This window comes from Scyliorhinus canicula, chromosome 13 (assembly GCF_902713615.1).
Source record: "Scyliorhinus canicula chromosome 13, sScyCan1.1, whole genome shotgun sequence".
In the NCBI taxonomy this organism is placed as follows: Eukaryota; Metazoa; Chordata; class Chondrichthyes; order Carcharhiniformes; family Scyliorhinidae; genus Scyliorhinus; species Scyliorhinus canicula.
In genome coordinates this window covers 87,225,929-87,247,695 of record NC_052158.1, presented here as the reverse complement: position 1 = coordinate 87,247,695, position 21,767 = coordinate 87,225,929, and the positions used below count along the sequence as shown (strand labels likewise).

The 21,767-nt window shown below is 45.5% G+C and overlaps 1 protein-coding gene across 5 annotated transcripts in view; it reads right to left on the bottom strand.

Annotated features, from left to right (window-relative positions):
• The window catches only part of pxylp1 (2-phosphoxylose phosphatase 1), a 215,828-nt gene that overhangs the window by 40,380 nt on the left and 153,681 nt on the right, over window positions 1-21,767 (bottom strand). For all 5 annotated transcript variants that reach the window (XM_038815885.1, XM_038815887.1, XM_038815886.1 and 2 more), the window contains one exon: window positions 1,858-1,984. In XM_038815885.1, coding sequence (XP_038671813.1) covers window positions 1,858-1,984 — 127 coding nt within the window. The remainder of the gene's footprint in view (window positions 1-1,857; window positions 1,985-21,767) is intronic.

The window sequence follows — 21,767 nt, the reverse complement described above, 5'->3', positions numbered from 1 at the left end:
TTGATTAGTATTGTTTAAGGGGTATTTTCCGGTGTGATGTTAAAGATATTTCAATACTGTGTTACTAATAAAGTTTGATTTAATATACCATATCCCTATTTCTTTGTGAAATCACTTTTGGAGTGAGGTATCCTTTCCTCACAGTCTTAAAAAATTATTGGGGTTTCTGTCCAGTATCCTGGCCGCTGTTGGGGTGCGGGATGGTAATACTATACGAATATTTTTTAAATCAGAACAGCCAGATTGAGGTTCTTAATTTCTCAATAGTTCTCATACTTGGAGGTTAATTATTTGTTCCACTTCATTTGCCAGAACTAAATCAGCTAATGTTGCTTTCACTGTTGAGCTAAAAATATTATGATCACGGAAACAGTTTTTGGAGCACTCTTAAACATGTTTGCCAGTCTAACGTGGGGTAGTTTAAATCATTGAACTGTACTGTTGTTTTTATACATCTCTTAAAACTGCCTCCAAATTACCTCCTGTCTGAGTTCCATTGCTTTCTGGTATTATGTACAAATAATTGCACCATTATCCTTAAACTCCTTTTATCTTTTAACTTGAGGCTGAAATTTTCTACCCGTCAGGCATGCACACTTGGCAGACCCAGAGTGCACACAAAACACGTTCCCGGCTATGGTTGGCCCAGGAGTGCAATTTCACGCTAGCTGGCCAATTAACAGCCATCCATCATTAAACCCGCTCTGTGAAAGGTGCTGCCTGGCAGGGCGGGAAGAGGGAAGGTGCTGAAGCAGGCTGGCGTCTCCAATGTGTTCCCTCTGGGGGACAGCCACTGCGGAGCTGTCCCAGGGAGCTGCTGACCCTTGAAAAATAAACCTTGTTGCTGAAACTATGCCGCAAATGCCTGGGCAGCACAATAGTACTCAGACCTCAGTCCCCAGATGTATTTGTTCATTTTATTTGAGTCCTAACCTTTCAACCAGCCCTGGATTGAGGTAGGACCTTAAACGTAAAGGCTGCCCTGCCAACCATGAAGGCAGATAGGCAAAGTAAAATCTCAGTCAATAGGTGTTTAATTAATTAAATTGGCTTCTTTATTGTGGGCGGGTGTGCTTCCAACTCAAGCGCCCACCGACCGAATTATCGCAGGAGGACGCAAGGATATCGGGACACATTTTCTATTTCCTCGTCTTTTTTCACTTGCCTTTCCCACACCACCAATTATTCTCTACAAGGGCATTGGTCTCTGCCCTGAAGATTATGTGCCTTTCCAGGCCAATTTCCCACAAATATGAACTCTTCCTTCCCCCACCACCATGCATTTACTTGCTTATTTCTACATTGATTACGCTGGAACACTGGGGCTTTTGTTATGCAAATGTCTACCCTTGATATCCTGCTAATAGTCACACTTCTAATTCCCGGAATTCTCTTTGGACTTCAGTGATATATTACACCTTTGGTTCCAAATTAATCCTGACTTCTGGCTGTTTCACCTCCTTTTCCGAAATATGTTGTTCTCCACATTGCCTCTTCCTCAGGGTTTTAGTATCTGCAATTCACTACCCACAGGAAAAATGGTCAATGCCTGACATTGCAGGCCGTATCTTTGAGAGAGAACATGTCTGCTGCTGTCATGTAATAAATCAAGTTGCCAAATTTACCAAGGGTCTTCCAAGTTGTAAGCATTTCCATTTGCTATTCAAAATCAAGCCTTTTTGGAAAGTTCCCATTAATGACAGTTTAATACTATATCTATATCTTACATATTTTCTAAACCTTCTGAATAATGATCTCAGCACTGTACTCTGAGGGGAGACCCCTCTATTTTAATCCGATTGCATTTCTTTCAATCACCAACATCACTTCATCATCACGATGTAATAATGAACTTACCTATTGGGAACCAGTGTACAGTCAATGGGTGGTGGCTTTGTTTTCGGAATGGCATAGAGGGGATATCGGTCGCCATGGCGAATCATAACGTGTACCGACAGCAATTTATAGTCTGGTGGTGCATGGCCTAAGAATACACAAGTAAATCATCCATTAATACAGAGAATTTTAATCAGATATAAGTTGTCATAAGAAAGAACCCATTCCCCAATGTAAGTCAGTAAATAAAGGGTGCTATCTATTGGTTTCGTCATGCCAGACTCAGGGCTCTCGCAAAATTTACTGGCCTCATCACGTCTTGCGAAACTTTGCGAGGCACCGTGATCTGGATCCCGCCCATTAAGGTCAGAATCAAGATTTGATTATTCAAGTGAGTAGTTCGTCTCACTTGAATATGTCTGCGCCAGATCTACCCAATGCCCAGGATCGAATGGTCTTGCCTCGGAGGCCCCAAGTGGGTGCCGTTCAGCACTGGTTTCCACAAATGTGGACCAGACGTATTGGCACTTGGAGTGGTCTCCCAGACAATTGGGGGTCCCTGGGTGGTCGGGCTCTAGGCAGCTTGATACGCTAGCACCCCTGATGCCACCCGGGCACTGACAATGCCAGTCTGACACCCTCGCAGTGCCACCTGGGCACCTTGGCAGTGGTACCCAGGTGCCAGGCTGGCAGTGCCAGGTTGCTCAGGTGGCACTAGCAGGCTGGCAGGAGCCCTGCCAGGGCACCAGGCTGGCATTGCCAAGGTGCCCAGGTGGCATCTTGACCATGCGGGGATCAGGCCCATGGGTATTCTGCCCTTATGTGGTGCGATACAGTGGGGTTTGAAGACTCCCTTTGAGGTCTAGAGATCTAGCTGAGCTCATAGTGCAGGGAATGGGGCTGTGAAGCAGTGTCCCGTTGAATAGCGGGGTGGTTCTCGGTGCTGCCAGTGCCGGGAAACACACTGCTAAACGCATTACAGGGGACTGTTTTGTTTCCGTTAAATCGAGCCTGATGTCAACTTGGTAAAACAGAAATCAGTGTCGATGGATCCAAGCAAGATCTACTACTCTAGAATCACACCATCATCACCATTAATCATTGCTTGCCTTCTGAGCAGAGAATTCATATAATCCGGCATAAACCAGTGAGCTAGGATGCACAGCCTCCAGGAGAGTGAAAGTGAATCCCACAGGGGAGTCCAGGAGCAAATGATACGGGGAAATGTATTCAAACGTTTCATGGGCGGTGGGGGTGAGGTGGAGAATGATGTAGACATCCTCCGCAGGTAGTAAGCACAGAATTCTGGCAGCCTATTCTCACTCTGCTCAAACCTCACTCCATAACAGAAATATTTGCCTGAACCAGCTATATGGTTTGCATTTACCCAAATTAGTCTGAATAAAGCTCATTAAAGAAATGAAGTAATGCATGTGGTGATGTGCATCACTGTAAATACACAAGGGGTTCATGTAAATATATGTAGACTAGCTAGACACTAGAGGGAGCACCAGAGGCATCACACACACACACTCAACCGATAGATCAATTAGATAGGACACGACCAATGGGCATTCACGATACACACAGAGGTGACACGACCACAGGAGGGCATTACACCAACCCATATATAAAAGACACCACATACAATTTCTCCCAAATTTACCCACCAACAATAAACAATAAGCAGTAACGAATAAAAGATCAATCCCCATATCAACAATAACGATCCCATCCTCCCACCAGACCCCCAAACAGCAGCCCGCATGTTAACATAAACAATAACAAAAAGGAATCAGGAATCAACCATATTCACCATTAACACATACAGTGTCTCCCCCCTAATGTTCGATGTAATCCAATTCTCAGAAGTGTATGATGAATAATGCCCATGAATTGTAGAATTGTTTAGCACTGGGGCTGTTTACCACTGGGCTAAATCGCTGGCTTTGAAAGCAGACCAAGCAGACCAAGCACGGTTCGATTCCTGTAACAGCCTCCCCGAACAGGCGCCGGAATGTGGCGACTAGGGGTTTTTCACAGTAACTTCATTGAAGCCTACTCGTGACAATAAGCAATTTTCATTTTCATTTCATCCTTCCCCCTCAGTTCAAACTTGACCTTCTCAAGAGTCAAAAATTCCAGCAGGTCCCCCCGCCACGCCAGGGCACAGAATGGAGAGGCTGCTCTCCATCCCAACAGGATCCGCCTTTGGGCAATCAACGAGGCGAAGGCTATGACATCTGCCTCCGCATCCGCTTCCAACCCCGGCTGGTCCGACACCCCGAATATGGCCTCCTGAGAGCCTGGGTCCAGTTTTGCGTGCACCACTTTAGAGATTACACCAAAAACCTCCTTCCAGTAATCCAGTAGTTCTCCAGTGTTGGACAGGACTGAATCATGTGAATGTGGTTTGCAGACCCCCCGCCCCTCGCAACATTATGTTGGTCGGGTCTTTTATGTGGTTCTCCAATTGGGGGTCGCTATGCTAGCAGGGATGTTAGGAAACAGAAGCCATGTGGGGGAGGGGCTGCAGCAGGTATCCAGGAAAGGGGTTGGGGCATTTAGATTTGAGGGGGAAGGGGCGGCATGGTGGAGAAGTAGTTAGCAGTGCTGTCGCACGGCGCCGAGGACCCAGGTACGCACCCGGCCCTGGGTCACTAACCGTGTGGAGTTTCCACATTATCCCCGTGTTTGTGTGGGTCTCACCCCACAATCGAAAAGGTGTGCAGGATAGGTGGACCGGCCATGCTAAATTGCCTCTGATTTGGAAAAGAAATTAATTGGGTACTTTAAATTTATTTTTAAAACGGTTTGAGGGGGGAGGAGAGGGTGTATTTGGGAGGTTGTTGGTTGGATGTAGTGGTCAATGGGGAGAGAGGGCCGGGGGAAGGGGGAGTGCAGTTTGTGTCTTTGTGACTAGGTGTAGGTGGGAACAGACGTGGTGGCCATTTTGGGTGGGACCGAACTCGAGGTGGGTCTGGACCCAGCAGGATCTTATTAGGTTGGGAGGGCAGACCTTAAAGAGATTCAGAGATCGTCTGGTTGTTTGCTTATTTGATGAGTCTAAGGAAGGGATGGGTGTGGCAGACGTTGTACTCAGGTTTTGATTCAAAGTTGAGAGGGGTTGCGCTGTTCAATAAAGGGTGGCTTTAATGGTCGCCAGCATAGTGCTGGACCCAGGGAGGGGAGGGGGGGGGGGGGGGGGGGGGAACAGTATTTGATGGTGTGGGGTTTTGGCGGGAGCTGTGTTAATCTTAGTTAACATCTTTATGACTCTGCAGTAAAAGGCATTCACCATAGACGTGGTCATGGGGACTCAACTGAGGAGTGGCAGTATGCCATGATGTTGCTCCTTTCACTATGACTGCAAGTAGAAGATGTAGAAGACTAACGTATAAGTAACACATACCTGCACAAACACCAAAAGAAGCAAGGATTGATATATAGATACATGTGGAGTATGTACATAAACTGATCACATGTTCTTAGGACCAGTTGAAAGAACATATGAGTGACTGCTGATTTTGCGGGCACACATTTAAGGATGGTAGTGAAGACATGAGGTAGATGGAATACAGAAGCATACATGACTGTTTAACTTGCTTTTAAAGTCAAAGCATGAAACAGACATCCTCCTTCCAAAAAAGGCAAGTACTGGAATGTCAAATTGAATGCCAATTTGACTTCTGTGATTAGAGCTCCTGGGGGGGGGAGGGAATAATGTCAACAAGATGGTTGCCAAGCAAGTGCTGAATTAAAGGGAAATGTAGTCATAAAATTTGCACCAACCTCAGCATGTCAAATTATAATTAGCAATTAGGATGTGTGGCTCATAAGCGATGATCAAACGTTCAGTGTTAACAGTTTGCCAAATTTCCAATGTCAGTTTTATACAGGCGTTTAGAAATCAAGAACCCTCCATAAAAAGTATTTGGGTGTCAAGAGTAAAACCAATTTATGTTAATTAACATCGCTATGTGCAGTAATAAGGCCAGTGTTGTCTCAAAAGCAGTATTTTGTTTTCTCCCACAGATTGGGGAGTTCAGTTTCGGAGCGCGCTTTTCCACTTCGGTATGTTGTCAGACAAAGGCTCCTCCTCAAATTCACAGCTACATAATTGGCTTTCACATATTTGGGTTCCTTTGAAACTTGTTTGGAAGAATTATCAATATAAATTTCAGAAGTATGGAACAGACTCTCGACTAGAAAGAATACAATTGTAAAAAAAACACTTTAAGCATTGTAAAATTGCAAACAATACTGTTCCTTAAGTTGGCACAGGGTAACCGGACGGGATTCTCCCAGCCCTGAACCGGGATGGAGAATCCCCATGAACGGGCCACGCCACCCCAACGCCGGCACGTGATCCTCCGCAATGCCGGCGCCGGTCGGGGGTCGGCCTACGCGGCCGGCCCGCCGATTCTCCAGCCCGGAGGCTGGCCTCTGTTGCTGGGGACCTCCTTTCCTACGCGCCAGCCCCTGTAGCCATGCGCCATGTTGCGTCGGGGCTGGCACATTGAAGGAGGCCACTGCGCATGCGCGTGTTGGCACCAGCGTCACTGTGCATGTCCTCGTTCGCACCGGCACAACTGCGCATGCTCAAATCCCGTGGCGCACCGTTCGCTCCAGTATCTGCAGCTGGAGCGACAGCATTTACAACGGTATGGACACTCTGCCGCGGGATTGGAGAATCCAGCCCAGGGCCTTTCATCATTCTCATTCCAAATATGTCACAAGGAAAAAACAGCAAACCAGTTTGACAAAGAGTCATCGGATTCAAAACGTTAGCTCTTTTCTCTCCCTACAGATGCTGCCAGACCTGCTGAGATTTTCCAGCATTTTCTCTTTCGGTTCAGATTCCAGCATCCTCAGTAATTTGCTTTTTTCTACAGAATTGTATTTCGTGCACCGTGAAATATTTTTTTCACCTCACGCTTGTAAATATGTACAAGTACTTCAAGTCACCAAGTGCAGAGATGTGTGACTGCAGTCAAGTAGGAATTTGGTGCAGAGCCCATTCTCCTGCTCTCTGTGCTGTTATGTATCTGTTCTCCTGTGTGGCCACCTAAAACGGCCGGCGGCGGGAATCGATGGGAAATTTGGCCAAAGCCAGAGCACAGACAGGCTGCAGCCTGCAAATATACAAAAGCTGCAGCTCAGACTTATGCAGAAACTAAAATAGGAAAAAGGCCATTAAAAGGCCATCCCGGGACAATGGCTCCAGGTAGAAACTGACAATAAGTTGCAGACTCGGTGGCGCGTGCTTCCCTTATTTGGGAAGTTTATGTGCCTCGGACACTGATGGCTATGGTTGAACGGCACCTGCCCAGCCATCAAGGTGTCCACCCCCAATTGGTGAAGATCGATCAGGGTGATCGAGACCTGATCAATCCATTGGACCTTCACCTGGGAACGCCCAAATGCGCGGAAATTCCCAAGGGGTAAAAGGTGCTGTACAGCCCACCACTCGCTCTCTCGACTGCAGCTTTCGACAGCCAACAACAATGGCGAACCCTTCACCAGCCAAGAAGACCATCCACGCCATCCACAGAGGGACCAGAGCCGAGGACATAGATGACCAGCAACACACATCCAGCACTGTAGGACTACAGGATTCAGTTAAGACCATATCTGCTCTGTACTTGCCAGTCACCTGGAAGTTAAGTTAAGAAGTGGGATTCTCTAATAATGGGACTATGTCTGCATGCCGGCGTGAAAACCGGTGCCAACGACTCAGGCATCAATGGCCCCCGAGAGTGAGGAATTCTCCCCTTTTTAGGGGGCTAGTTTGCCGCCGGTGGTCCCCGCAGCTCCAGCCGGCGCGGAACGGCCCGTTCCAGTCTGTCCATGCGCAGAACGGCCGGCATATTTCCATGTATGCGCGGGGGCCCCTGGGCAATATGGCGGAGCCCTACAGGGGCCCGGCGTGGAGTAAAGTAGGCCCCCCATGGTTCCAGCCCGCCTGCCGATCGGTAGGCCCCGATCACGGTCCAGGCCACCGTGGGGGGCCGCCCCCGGGGTCGGATCCCCCCCACCCTACTCCAGGATGGGCCCCCGCACACTCACCTTCCAGGTCTCGCCGTGTGGGAGGTGAGTAATCCACGCCGGTGGGACTCGGCCAAACTCATCGGCCACTCGGCTCATCGGGGCCTGGGGAATCGCCTGGGGGGGGGCCGCTGTCAACGGCCCCAGACCAGCGTGGTGACGACCCCGTCGGCGCCCAAACAACTGCGCCGGAGTTAGGGGAAGCCGGTGTCGGGGCAGCGGAGCGTGAGAATCGCCCCCCCTCCCGGGGATTCTCCGACCCGCCGCCAGGTCGGACAATCCTGGCCAAGGCCTTTCTAGTGTATTAGTTTATAATTTAACGTGCATGCGATTGACTAAAATTAACTTTGTGTGCTTGTAATAAATGATTATTGTATTAAGCAACTTGTATGGTAATTTGTCCATTGAATACGGTTAAAAACACACTGTGGTTTAGAGGGCACAACACCTGATATACAGAAGCCCTAAATCTGCTCTTTAGTGTTCGTGAAGCACAATCTACTTCTGACATATACATCCCTGTGCATAGCAATACACTAAACCATTTCCAATTCATTCGGGTTGTACATAATTCCTGATATAATTGCACCACTTAAATTAAATAATCTCATTATTGAGTTTTTAAATGCTTAGCAGACCAAATACACTCAATTCACTTCCATGGAGAGACAGCCACACATTTTACAAATCTAACCACAGTTTATAAAACGCTACTGTCCATTCATTTGCCCTGAAGTTCTGAATGACTGCTTCATTTGTGGTTTCCATTTAAACATGATCATGGCCGAGACCTCTGCAGGCCGACCACGGTTCTCAAACATCAAACACGCTTAGAAGCAATCTTGTCTTTGTTCTGCTGCACCAGAATTGTACGACAGGCAATAAATTTGAAAGAATGAGTAGGCGGAATAATCAATGGCTTGGGGTGCCACCATTTGACTAGGCCCAGGCTAAAACTGAATGGAGATCAAGGCGCAGTAAGAAGCCGAATAATGCCTTGAGTCCTAATGTATTCCTGTTGCTGATGGAAATTCTTAGAATATCACAGTGACTAATGCATCAATATTGTAAAACGCTAAACAAGAGAGAGCGAAAAAAATGCTTTCCTTAAAAAGTAAATCAAAAATGAATCTCAGGGAGTGGAGCAACACAGTGGCGCAGTGGTTAGCACTGTTGCCTCACACTGCTGAGGACCCGGGTTTGATCCCGGCTCCGGGTCATTGTCCATGTGGAGTTTGCACATTTTCCCCGTGTCTGCGTGGGTCTCGCCCCCAAAGGTGTGCAGGGTGGGTGGATTGGCCACGCTAAATTACCCCTTAATTGGATAAAATAAGAATGAATCAGAGGGCTATAGCGAACACAGAGCCTCAATTAAAATAACAATGGGTCAGATCAAGGATCAAAACTGGCTGCACCAGCAGCTTAAAAGAATCACCCAGTTTCTGTTTTTTATTTCAGAAATTTCCAGACTGCTTCCATGAAGAAACAGAATCTCCACTCTTCTGCACGCAAGGATTGGAGACCCAGAGGAAGATCTGCTAATTATAACTTGAACCTCGTGGCCAAGAGGAAGGAGTTTCAGCGAGGTTCGGCCAACTGTCCACGGGAAAAGCGGTGCGCCAATTGAGAAGGGCAAGGAGGGTGCTGTCTACGGGCATCGGGTGAGGGTAGGGAATGTGCTGGCCGTACCAGCTCAGGAGGGAGGTAGCAGCAAGGGAGATAGTTAGCGTACGGGACAGGATGGGGAAGTTGGTGGTGGCTCGGGAGCAGAGTAATGAAGTATTTCAGGAATTTTATAGGGACCTGTGTAGGTTGAGCCATCGGAGGAGGAGCAAGGGATGAGGGAATTTCTGGACGGGTTGGAGTATCCGAGGCTGAGAGAGGAGGATAGGGCAGGGTTGGAAGAGGCAATGGGGGAGCAGGAGGTGAAGGAGGCAATTGAGAGGGTGCAGACAAGGCAGGCAGAGGGGTCCGATTGGTTCCCAGTTGAATTTTATAAGAAATGTAAGGACAAGCCGGCGCCGTTGATGGTGGGAATGTTTGAGGTGTGATAGGTAGGGGTCTCTTGCAGCAATCGATGGGGTTGGCTTCCATCTTGATGCTCTTAAAGAAGGACAAGAAACTGGTTGAGTGTGATTCATATAGGCCCATATCAATGCTGAATGTAATTGCCAAGATATTGGCAAAGGTGCTGGCGTCAAGGTTGGAATGGTGTCTCCCGAAGGTGATTGGGGAGGACCAGACGGGTTTGTGAAGGGAGAGGAGCTGCTCTCGAACTTGAGGAGGTTGCTGAATATGGTCCTGTCTCTGGCGGTGGGAAGGGAGATGGAGGCGGTGGTGGCACTGGACGCGGAGAAGGCATTTGATGGGGTAGAGTGGGGTTTTTGATGGCGATATTGGAGAGATTTGGAATTGGACTGAAGTTTGCGGCATGGGTGTGGCTGCTGTATAAGGAACTGACGGTGAGTGTTCGCAATAACTGCATGAATGTGGGGTACTTTGCACTGCACCGGGGTATGAACAGGGGTGTCCTATGTCCCCCCTATTGTTTGAATTGGCTATAGAGTCCCTGGCTATTGTGCCAAGAGGCTCTGGGCTGCAGAGTGAGAGGGGATGGGTGGAACATAGGGTATCCTCATATGCCAATGATCTGCAGTTGGATATTTTGGACCCGAGCACATCGGTGGGAAGTATAATGGAGCTGCTCCAGAGATTCGGGACATTCTCGGGGTATAAATTGAATATAGGAAAAAGCGAGTATTTTATTAATGATATGCAAAAAGCTATTCTATATATAATATTATACATGACCTCCAACCAAACAGCTGAAGAAGATACAGTGCAGCATGCAGAGCAACATCAAAAAGATGCAGACACAACGATAGGGGATGGTTTAGCACACAGGGCTAAATAGCTGGCTTTTAAAGCAGACCAAGGCAGGCCAACAGCTTCGTTCAATTCCCGTACCAGTCTCCCCGAACAGGCACCGGAATGTGGCGACTAAGGGCTTTTCACAGTAACTTCATTTAAAGCCTACTTGTGATAATAAGCGATTTTCATTTTCATTCAAGAAAAACAACAAACAGCATCCACAGCTACAAAGGAAGATGAAGTAACGTCACAAGTTCAGCAGCCACTCAGAAGATCAACAAGGCTAAGACGTAGTCCTGAGAGACTGAATTTGTGACAGATTGTAAATTGTTTAAAGATGTAAATATTTATGCATATCACATTGAACTGTAAAAAATGATCGAATGAATGGAAATAATTACATTTTCCAAAGGAAAGGGGATGTGATGAAATGCACTAAGCAATTCTGTATACAATATTGTATACTGCCTCCGACCAGTAGATGGCAGTGTAAGTCTACCATGCAGCTCTATGCCTCAAGCTAGTTGGGAGCAGGTTGTGTTGGTGTACAATGTATTTTGCAGTAGCTCTATAATAGTTAGTTAATGTTAGTAGTTTGTTATTTACTTATTCCAGTTATCGTTACCATGCAGTTGTTTCATAATAAATGATTTAAACTGGATGCTCTGTAGTGCATCATTCATATTGGCCAGTCTACATAACATGACATGATACCAGGAGTTCGACTAAAACAGGAAGATTCTGCAACAATCCAAACAATTAAAGATAACCATGAAGAAGAAGAACGAAAACACAATTTTTCCACTTACCTTGTAAGCTACTGGCAACTGCGTGGTGAAATATCAAAGCTCAGGATGGAAGGTATCAAGGCACCTCAACAGCTTCAGATTATCAGTAACGTAGATGAGAATTGGAGGGTGTTTGAGCAGCAGTTCAAACTCTATGTTCCAGCCCTTGATCTGCAGGCATAGCCTGATGAGAGGCGTATCGCATTGCTGCTCACTGTAGCAGATCCCCAAGAAATTGAAATTTTCAACATGACTTACTCATTGAGAGACAAATTGAAGGCTGAGTTGGAGAGGATGACAGCTTTGGGCGTGGTTAAGCACAGAGAAGAACCTACAGACTGGATAACCTGTATCGGCTGTGTCAGAATAAAAGAAGAAACCACCAAGGATGCAGTCTTGCAGATGTTGAGACAATATCTCCACAAAAAATCCCAGAGAATCCAACTCACGTTTTTACAACGCAAGAGCAAAGTTAAGTAATGCAGATGGATTTTGCTGTGAAAAAAGAGAATAGTAATTCCGAAATCTTTAAGATCGGTGGTTCTGAGCAAATAGAGGGCAGACAGGAAGAAAAAATGTAAGAAATGAGTCGAAGACACAGGGCTGGATTCTCTGCTGGCGGGATGCTCCATTTTGCCGGCAGCCTGGGGGTTTCCCGACGGCGTGGGGATGCCCAACAATGGGAAACCCCACTTACCAGCCGGCGAAAAGGAGCATCCCGCCGGCGTGCTGAACCAGAAATCTGGTATGGCGGGATGGAGAATCCAGCCCACAGTTTATTGGCCGGGTATCATCCGAGATATTGAGGCAATGGTACAAAACTAAACACAGCGCAGGAGAGTGAACGTCTGCACACAGTGCGGGAAGCAAACAAATTGCACATGATGTAAAATGCTTCATTTCCAATTTTTGAAAATGTCCATTACTCCAGAAGTAGAGAGGCAACCACTCTTTCATAAAATGAGGCAAAGGAGAGATTTCAGGCCAAATCCACAAAGAGGTTTGGCGACGAGTCAACGAAAAATCTCCAACAATTGTCATGTAACCACCAGAAGAAGCATACAAGTCTGAAGACAGCTGAAGAAGATACAGTGCAGCATCCAGAGCAACAAGATGCAGACACAACGATAGGGGATGGTTTAGCACACATGGCTAAATAGCTGGCTTTTAAAGCAGACCAAGGCAGGACAACAGCTTGGTTCAATTCCCGTACCAGCCTCTCCGAACAGGTGCCGGAATGTGGCGACTAGCGGCTTTTCACAGTAACTTCACTTAAAGCTTACTTGTGAGAATAAGTGATTTTCATTTTCATTCAAGAAAAACAACAAACAGCATCCACAGCTACAAAGGAAGATGAAGATGAAGTAATGTCACAAGTTCAGCAGCCACTCAGAAGATCAACAAGGCTAAGACGTAACCCTGAGAAACTGAATTTGTGACAGATTGTAAATAGTTTAAAGATATAAATATTTATGCATATCACATTGAACTGTAAAAAATGATCTAATGAATATAAATAATTACATTTTCCAAAGGAAAGGGGATGTGATGAAATGCATTAAGCAATTCTGTATACAATATTGTACACTGCCTCCAACCAGCAGGTGGCAGTGTATGTCTACCATGCAGCTCTGTGCCTTGAGGCAGTTGTGAGTAAGTCAGGTTGGTGGATCGACATATTTTGCAGTAGTTCTATAATAGTTAGTGTTAGTAGTTTTATATTTATTTATTCCAATTATCTTTACCATGTTGTTTCATAATAAATTATTTAAACCAGATGTTCTGGAGTGCATCATTCAAATCAGCCAGTCCACAGAACATGGCATTTTATGGTCTCCCCGCTGGGAGTGGGAGCAGGGGTGGGGGATGGGCTGCCATTCCGCTTGGCGACAACCCAGTTTTGATATTTGGGGGTGCAGGTGGCGCGGGATTGGGTAGGGCTTCGGAAGTTTAATTTCACTAGCTTGGTGGGGAGGGTGAAGGCTGATCTGTCGAGGTGGCACAACCTCCGACTGTCATTGGCGGGTCAGGTACAGGCAGTTAAAGTGAACTTTTTGCCGTCATTCCTGGTTTTATTTCAATGCCTGCCGATCTTTTTACCCAAGTCTTTCTTCAGGGCAGTGGACAAGTTGATCTCCTCATTCATTTGGGGATGGAAGGTGGCCATGCCGATCAGGGGGAAACCATGGGTTCGAGCCAGGCAGGATGGATGGGACAAGAGAGGGATTAAGGAAATTAAATGATTTTCTTGTTCCTTGGTGGGGGGGGGGGGGGGGAGGGGGGGGGGGGGGGGGGAGGGGGGGGGGGCAATTCGCAACTTAGAGGAGCTTGGAGAGAAGTATGGGTTGGCACGGGGAAGAGTTTTGGTACATGCAGGTGTAGGATTTTACAAGGAAGATTTACCCGATCTTCCTGATAATGCTGGCCTCCTCGTTGCTGGAAGCGGTGCTGTTGGAGAGGGGAGTCATTTCAGCAATCCATAGGAGGATCCTAGAGGAGGATAAGGTGTCCATGGAGGGGATTAGGGTGAAATGGGAGGAAGAACTGGGGGTAGCGTTGGAAGAGAAAGTGTGGTGTGAGGTGCTGCGGAAGGTGAATGCCTCGACTTCACGCTCTAGGTTGGGGCTGATACAGCTGAAGGTAGTGTACAGGGCGCACCTCACAAAATCAAGGATGAGCCGGCTGTTCGAAGGGGTGGAGAATGTTGTGAGCAATGTGGGATGGGCCCTGCAAACCATGTTCATATATTCTGGCCCTGTCTGCAGCTGGAAAGGTTTTGGAGGATAGTGTTCAGTACATTCCCAGGGGTCATACATGTGGATGTGCTCGGTCGCCTAGAAGCCATGTTCGGGTGCTATAGGCGGGTGTGCGGCCTTCGCCTCACTGATCTCTCTTTGGAGGTTCTTGTTGGGGTACATGTCAGCTTCTCCGCCCTGTGTCTGAAAGAATACAAATTCAAATAACGCAGGTTTTTCTGATAAATGATGATGACTTGGTGCATAATTACACTGACCTCTACAGACGAGGAACATCCCAAATTCAACCTTTGGTTTGTAGTGAGTTACCTCTCAAACTTGTGATTTGTACTGCTTAGGCGGCAGATACAAGGGAACAGCATGAACTCCAATTCTCCTGCAAGTCACATCATCCTGATTTGGATATATATTGCTATTCTTTCATTATTGCTGAGTCAAAATCTTGAAATCCCTTGCCATTACCTCATGGATTTCAGCAGTTCAAGAAGGTACCTTTTCGAGGGCAATTAGGGATGGACAATGGCACTGTTAGTGGTACCCACATAGGTAATGGCAAGGATTTTAACCTAAAAGCAATTGGGTTGGGGCTGGGTCACAAGTTAATACTTTGAAAATCTTAAACATGTCTATACCGTTCAACTCTCTCAAGAATCAGCCACTGTATTTCAATACAAATGATTCAATACGTAAAGGCCCCACAGTGTGAAAAGCTGCTTTTACATTGCTTGACCTTGTGCTGGTAGATTATGAACCATGAGGTTTGTGCAGCTGGGTAAAATATCAAAGGTTGCTGGAAAGACTGAGGTTTTCTGTGGTTCGCAAAACTGTGGCATTTCCGGGAACTTGTGACATGAATGTGGTGGGTCTTATACAACTCTAAAAGCAGTTTAAGAGCCACATTGTTTTAGACCTTTGCAAGCTGCGGTCAGATCTTTTAGTTTGAATTAGAAAGCCACATTCCTCCTTTTTATCAACTGGTGCGCCAAGGAAAGATGAGAAAACTGGGACAATCAGAAAAGGAAAACATGATTTTCCATGTGAGGACCGCTTCCCAGGAAGCACACCTATAGCATAAAATTGCCTGTATTTATGTAAAATACTCATTTTTCCTCCATTCAATGAATATGCATTCCTGATGCAAATTTGCATAAACACTGTAATAAGCATTTCATATCTGCCACGTCGTCAAGGTAATAGGAATCAAGCATGAGCCAGAAGACTGAGCTGCACTCAAAGAGCTACTCAATTAATGTCTGGGAATGAATTCACATTAAAAACAAAATATACCCAGTATTTAAACTCGGTGCTTGCAATTTATTTTCCAGTGCTTCAAAAAGTGAAAATGGTGACTAATACGTGCAAATTTTGTAACCTTCAATATCAAGAAAGCACTTCAGGTATACTGGTAAAAAGTATTATGTCACTTCAGGAATTAGTTTACATTTTAATGCTTGATGTTCAAATATTAGTCTATCTGTTTAAGTCACATGGTGTGAATTCAGTCAAAACACCGCTTGGGCAACAGCGTCTGTGGTAAGTGCAGGACTGACCGGCACCAAACATGAAAAACTTCTGAAAAAAGGACAGGCAAGGAATGCAGCAATTCTGGGTTCTAAAAGATCAATATTCTAAATGAATGAATGTTCATGGTGACTCATTTTTAAAGACACAAATAACTGCAGATAGTATATACAATCCTCACCCCCAAGCAGTGGCTGATATATCAAAATCTCCCTGGCACGTGAACTCTGGATGGGTTGCACAGGGAGTAGCTGTTCTTTTATATGTGGCTCAATTTCACAATGGGTTGTCAATTTAACAACTTAAACCTCAGGGCAGCTGGTAATTATGTTTAAATTGAACCCATGCTATTGTTATTTAGAGTCCTAATATCCATACACCACAGGAAACAGAGGGCAGATTAATTCTAACCCAACATACTTTAACAGAGTACAATTCTCTTAGCTAATCATCATGAATTAATGCCTGGGATGCCGCTAACAAGGATAAACCTTTAACCATCACCATCTGATGCCAGCTCAAAATGGTCTCACTAGAGGTTTGAAAGAATAAAATCTAATTATACTGCTGGGTAGATTTTACATTTTGCTCCTAGCTTCAGTTTATCACACAGTCAGAGAATGTTTTACAATTCAAATGAATGTAGCATCAAAATTTAATCTATCCACTCTACTGAAATCCTAGTGACTGTAAATATAATGTACCACTGATGAACTGCCTTTCTACGAATTACATGGTGCACACGCGAGCGTGGTATAAAACCAAGTGATTATGCTGCTCTAGTACAGCGTTTGCAGTCGTTTTGCAAAACTCCATAACAGAGCATTTGTATTTCAATTCAAATGGACAGGAAATAAGTAGATTACCCCTTTTTCTCAGAATCACTGGCTCATGTTGGAACACAGTTCGACAGACTCGGAGGTAACCCTGCCAGAACTGGCAGAGTGAACATGGCTCCTGCTCATTTCTCATGTGTTCACCACAGTGGGTTTTCCTGGCTGGGTTAATTTCAATATTGCTCAGTAAGTCCTGGTGGCCCTCTATCAGACAGCATGCCACTGGGAAGGGCTGGATAACTGCAGCAATGGAGCAGCAAAGTGAATGGAGTGTAATCGACTGCCTTTGGGCAGCTGAGGAACAAAGAAAATGTTTTGCAAATTTTAAATTTGGCATGCTAGCTGAGTGCAAACAATTGCACTAAAGATTGGCTGCACTCAACTTTCAAGCTGTGTCCAATTGAAACCCGCACATTGTTTTTTAGCTATGTTGAACACTCTTACTTAATGGCATCAAGAGGCACCGATGAAGGCAAATGCACCAGATGATTCTTTTTCCTTCCTTTTTTCATACCGTGGGATATGAACGACACTGGTAATTGGTGATCGCTTATTGATAATCGCTAATAATTTCCTGAGAAGTTGGTACGCTATAACTTCAATGTCTGTAGTCCCCTTGGTTGCTCCCACAATGGTGCCATTTTGTTTTATAACATTTATTCTATTTTATAACTGGATATTAAGAGTTAACCATATTTAGTAGGATTGGATTCACAAATACCATGTAAGGATTGAGGTGAGGAACATTAAAGGCTAAATTCAGAGAGAAGCAGGTGGAGTGAGCATGCAGCATCACGAGGATTACAGACTTCCCCATGGTGCAGGATGGCATTGACTGCAAGCACCCACTGTCAACCCTGCCCTATACCACAAGCGAATGGGAATCCCCTCCCTCAACAGCTAGCTGGTGTTTTATCGTTTACAGCATTTCAGATCAATGCAAAATGCTGCCTTCAGTCTGCTGCAGTCCACTTCCACTATGGAACTGCATTTCAGCTATGATGACAACCACAGGGTGGATACTGGACAACTAGGGCTGGTGATATGACTCTGAACACCAGCACACAATGCATCTAAATGCAGGCAGCTTGCATATTATTCAGAAGATAGGACTGTTATAAATAAAAAACAGCATTAACTGGGCGACTATGAGGCACATCAGACCTCAACCACTGCTGCTGTGTTGTGAGTTCAGAGTTTGAAACTACTGTATCACATTGTGTCTCGGTGGTAGTGACTGACAGCAGGTTAGGTTACAGGCTCTTAAAAGGTGTCTATATATACACACACATCACAGCACAAACCCCCTGGCAAACTGGCATCTCTGTGACATGTTGCCTGCCATGGCTGCAGGCCACTGGTCGCATCTACCTCACAATTTACAGACCCCCACCTGGAACCTATTTTGTGCTTATGGTACAGAGTCAAGTAGAGTTTATGGGAAATCCCAGCAGCACCAGTCAGTCAACTATTTCTATTAGGACATTGTCAAATAAGCTATATATTATCACGAGGTATATCCAATAATGCAGGAAATATTTTCAATGAATTGTTGCTGGGCTGACACAGCATATTTATACACCAATCATTTCTGCAAGAGGTTACACACATTCAGTGGAATTATCTATATTGCTCCTCATCTGGTTGTGTCTAAAAGGTTAGACATAAGGCAATAAACATCTGCAACATCACACAACACTCGCTGGTAATATTAATGCATATAAATTATGGGAGTGTAATGTGTGACTCAACATTAGTTCATAGCTAAAGAACATACCAGCCTCACTCTCTGATTTGTGCTGTTTGCTAATCTGAAAGAAGCAACTATAGTGGACGGCACGATAAATGACCTCAGTGTCACTGGGCTGAGAAACAGACAGGGATTGAAAGCAGCATGGGTTACACACTGACTTATGTTGTCCATGTGGGTTTGGATGAAGATGGCATAGTGATCTGATCAGCAATGCTTTTTCCCCTCGGTTGAACACCTTTCTGACACTTCGGCCAGGATTTTCCAGTCCCTCCAGCAGTGGGCATTGTAACAGACAGGATGGGAACATTTGGAGAGTCAGTTTAAATGGGGATTCTTGCCGCTGGTGGGAACGGAAAATCCTGCCCTTAGTTCATGCTCATATATGAATAATAGTCACTTAAGCAAACTATTGATGTACTGCTAGCATGGGTACCATGACACTGCAGTAAGAGTTCTGCCTTTAGCAAAAACACTCCCTCAGAAAATTAAAGAAAAGAATGACTACATGTTTTTACAAAAATGATTGGAGCCATGGGCCAGATTTATTACATTGCTCAGGTGGGTATGCTTCCACATGAAATTGTAGGAGAGAGGGCGGCACGGTAGCCCAGTGGTTAGCACTGCTGCCTACGGTGCTGAGGACCCGGGTTCGAACCCAGCCCTGGGCCACTGTCGTGTGATGTTTGCATATTCTCCCCGTGTCTGCATGTGTTTCACCCCCACAACCCAAAGATGTGCAGGTTAGGTGGGTTGGCCACGCTAAATTGGCCCTTAATTGTAAAACAAAATAATTGGGTACTCTAAAATTTTGTTAAAAAGTGAAATTGTAGAAGAGGCAGGCACACATCCCAGCGTTATCACATGCTCGCGCAATATTCTGGTTGGCAGGCATGCACAAGTTGGAATGAAGCAGGAAATTTTGCCCATTAAGGGGTCAATTGGACATAATTGTATGTGGCCCATTTGCTTTTACGGTTGCTAAAGTCGGGTTGAACTTTACGTTTTGTCTTCAGCTTCGATCCAGGGCGGGATGAACCGTCAGGTCTCAAGTCAAATTATAAAAGGTGTCTGGGGACTGAGGTTTCTGTTTGAAAAAGTGCTGCCGAGACACTTTGCATAGTTTATCCATCGCAATTTACTTTTTATATGAACCAAGTCAAAATTGTTCCCCAAAAAACTCTAGCATTACAAAGTATCCAAATTGCAATTTACAATTACTCATCTATTATTGGCAAAATGAAAACCTCGCTTCATAGTTGTTTAAGATTAGAATGGCAATTGCGTACAGGCCGGTGGATTTAAACAAAACATACTGGGGGGGAGGGGGAATCTTCCAGTTCCCCCGATGGCAAACCTCTGGCCCTTGTTTCCTGGCAGCAAGGGGTTGCATTCATTGGGAAATCTCATTGACAGTGGCGGGACAAGAAGATCCCCCCCAAAATTTCATGGGATGTGGGTGTCTCTGGTAAGACCAGCATTTGTTGCCCATTTCCAATTGCTCTTGAATTTAGTGCCTTGTTAAGCCATTTCAGAGGGCCATTCACAGTCAATCGGATTGCTATGGATCTGGAGGCACTTGTAGACCAGGCATTAATGAACCAGATGGGTATTTACAACATTGATGATAGCTCATGGTCACCATTACTGAAACTAGCTTTACACATTCCAGATTTTATTAACTGAATTTAAATTCCACAGCTGCCATGATGGGATTTGAACTCATATTTCCGAAGCATTAGCCTGGGCCTCTGGGCTAGTTCAGCAACATTACCACAATGCCACATCCCTACCTATATTTGAATTTAAGAACAGAGCAATGTGTACAAAAGAGTGACTGCATCAGCAGTCTACTTAAAGCTCCAGTTAGCATGCTACTCACAACCATTATTCTCTGAAGAATTCACCACCTCACTCAGTTTTGCACCAGTAAACGGAGTTTAAATTGAGGCTTTACTTTGCATTAAAATGGGCAAGTGGTAAGAATCTCTGTGATGTTTTACATTTTTTTTTCAGGACAACTCTCTTCCCCAAATTTGTGCACTGTCATCCAGGATCTTTGGATCTGAAACACCACAGCATAAGTCAGGGGAGCATCTACACATGGCCCTTCCAAATTAGGTGTTCTGGAGGGAGTCCATCTTCCGGCCGCAGAATATTCCAGGCGATCATAGAATTCCTACAGTGCAGAAAGAGGCCATTCAGTCCGTCGAGTCTGCACCGCCATTACAAAAGAGCTCACTCCCTCACCCCATAACCTAACCTCCACATCTTTGGACACTAAGGGGAAATTTAGCATGGCCAATCCACTTAATCTGCACATATTTGGTGATCCACCTTGATTTTCAGGAAGTCTACCTTCTTTCTTCAATGGTGAGTCAGTGATGTGGGACATCTTTTCAATATGGCTCCTGGACTCGGTGGCGGATCACGCACCAGCCAGGCATTCCCCACCACTGAACAGGTCATGCAACACCCAGGTATGTAGTCACCTAGGTCGGGGCCGGAAGACTTGGCGTGTTTTCCCGCTGGCTGCCTGCAGCGGAAAACAGTGCATGTTCCCGCACCAGTCACAAAATGGGAGAATACGGCGCATATTATATAGCAAGGTACCCATGCTGCTGAGCAAGCCATCCATGAAAAAGGCACAAAATGAAATTGCACATGGGAAATGGCAGAGCGATCGTGCTTGAAGGTCAGTAAATTTAAAATTTACCCAATCAGAACAGTACTGCTCTGCATCCATTTAACAAAACCTAGCATACCTAATCAAAATGTTAAAGAAGTGAGGGGGGACATGATTGAGATGCATAAAATTCTGAGAGGCATAGATAGAGTAGACAGGAAGAAGCATTTCCCCTTGGTAGAGGGATTAATGATCCAGGGGCATAGATTTATGGTAATTGGCAGGAGGTTTAGAGGGGATGTGAGGAAAAACATTTTTTATGAGAGTGGTGGGAGTTTGGAACTCGCTGCCTGAAAGGGTGGTGGTGGCAGAGACCCTCATATCATTTAAGAAGTATTTAGATGTGCATTTGCGATCCCAAGGCATAAAAGCTATGGGTGAAGTGCTGGGAGTTGGGATTAGAATAGTTAGGTGGTTGTTTTGAAGACTCGTTGGGTTGGATTTTTCCGCCTCGCCCACCACAAGAATGCCATGGGCAAGATGCCGACAATGGAAAAATCCAGTCACCGGGCAAATGTGGCTGGACAATCCCGCCCGATGGGCCTTTTCTGTACTGTATGACTCTATGACTCAATTTCCATAATGTTGGAAATGCATTCAATAATTTGAATGAATTCACCATGCACAGAGCTCACTTGTGCAAAGGGAACCAGCAGGTGAGTAGAAGAATGCTTT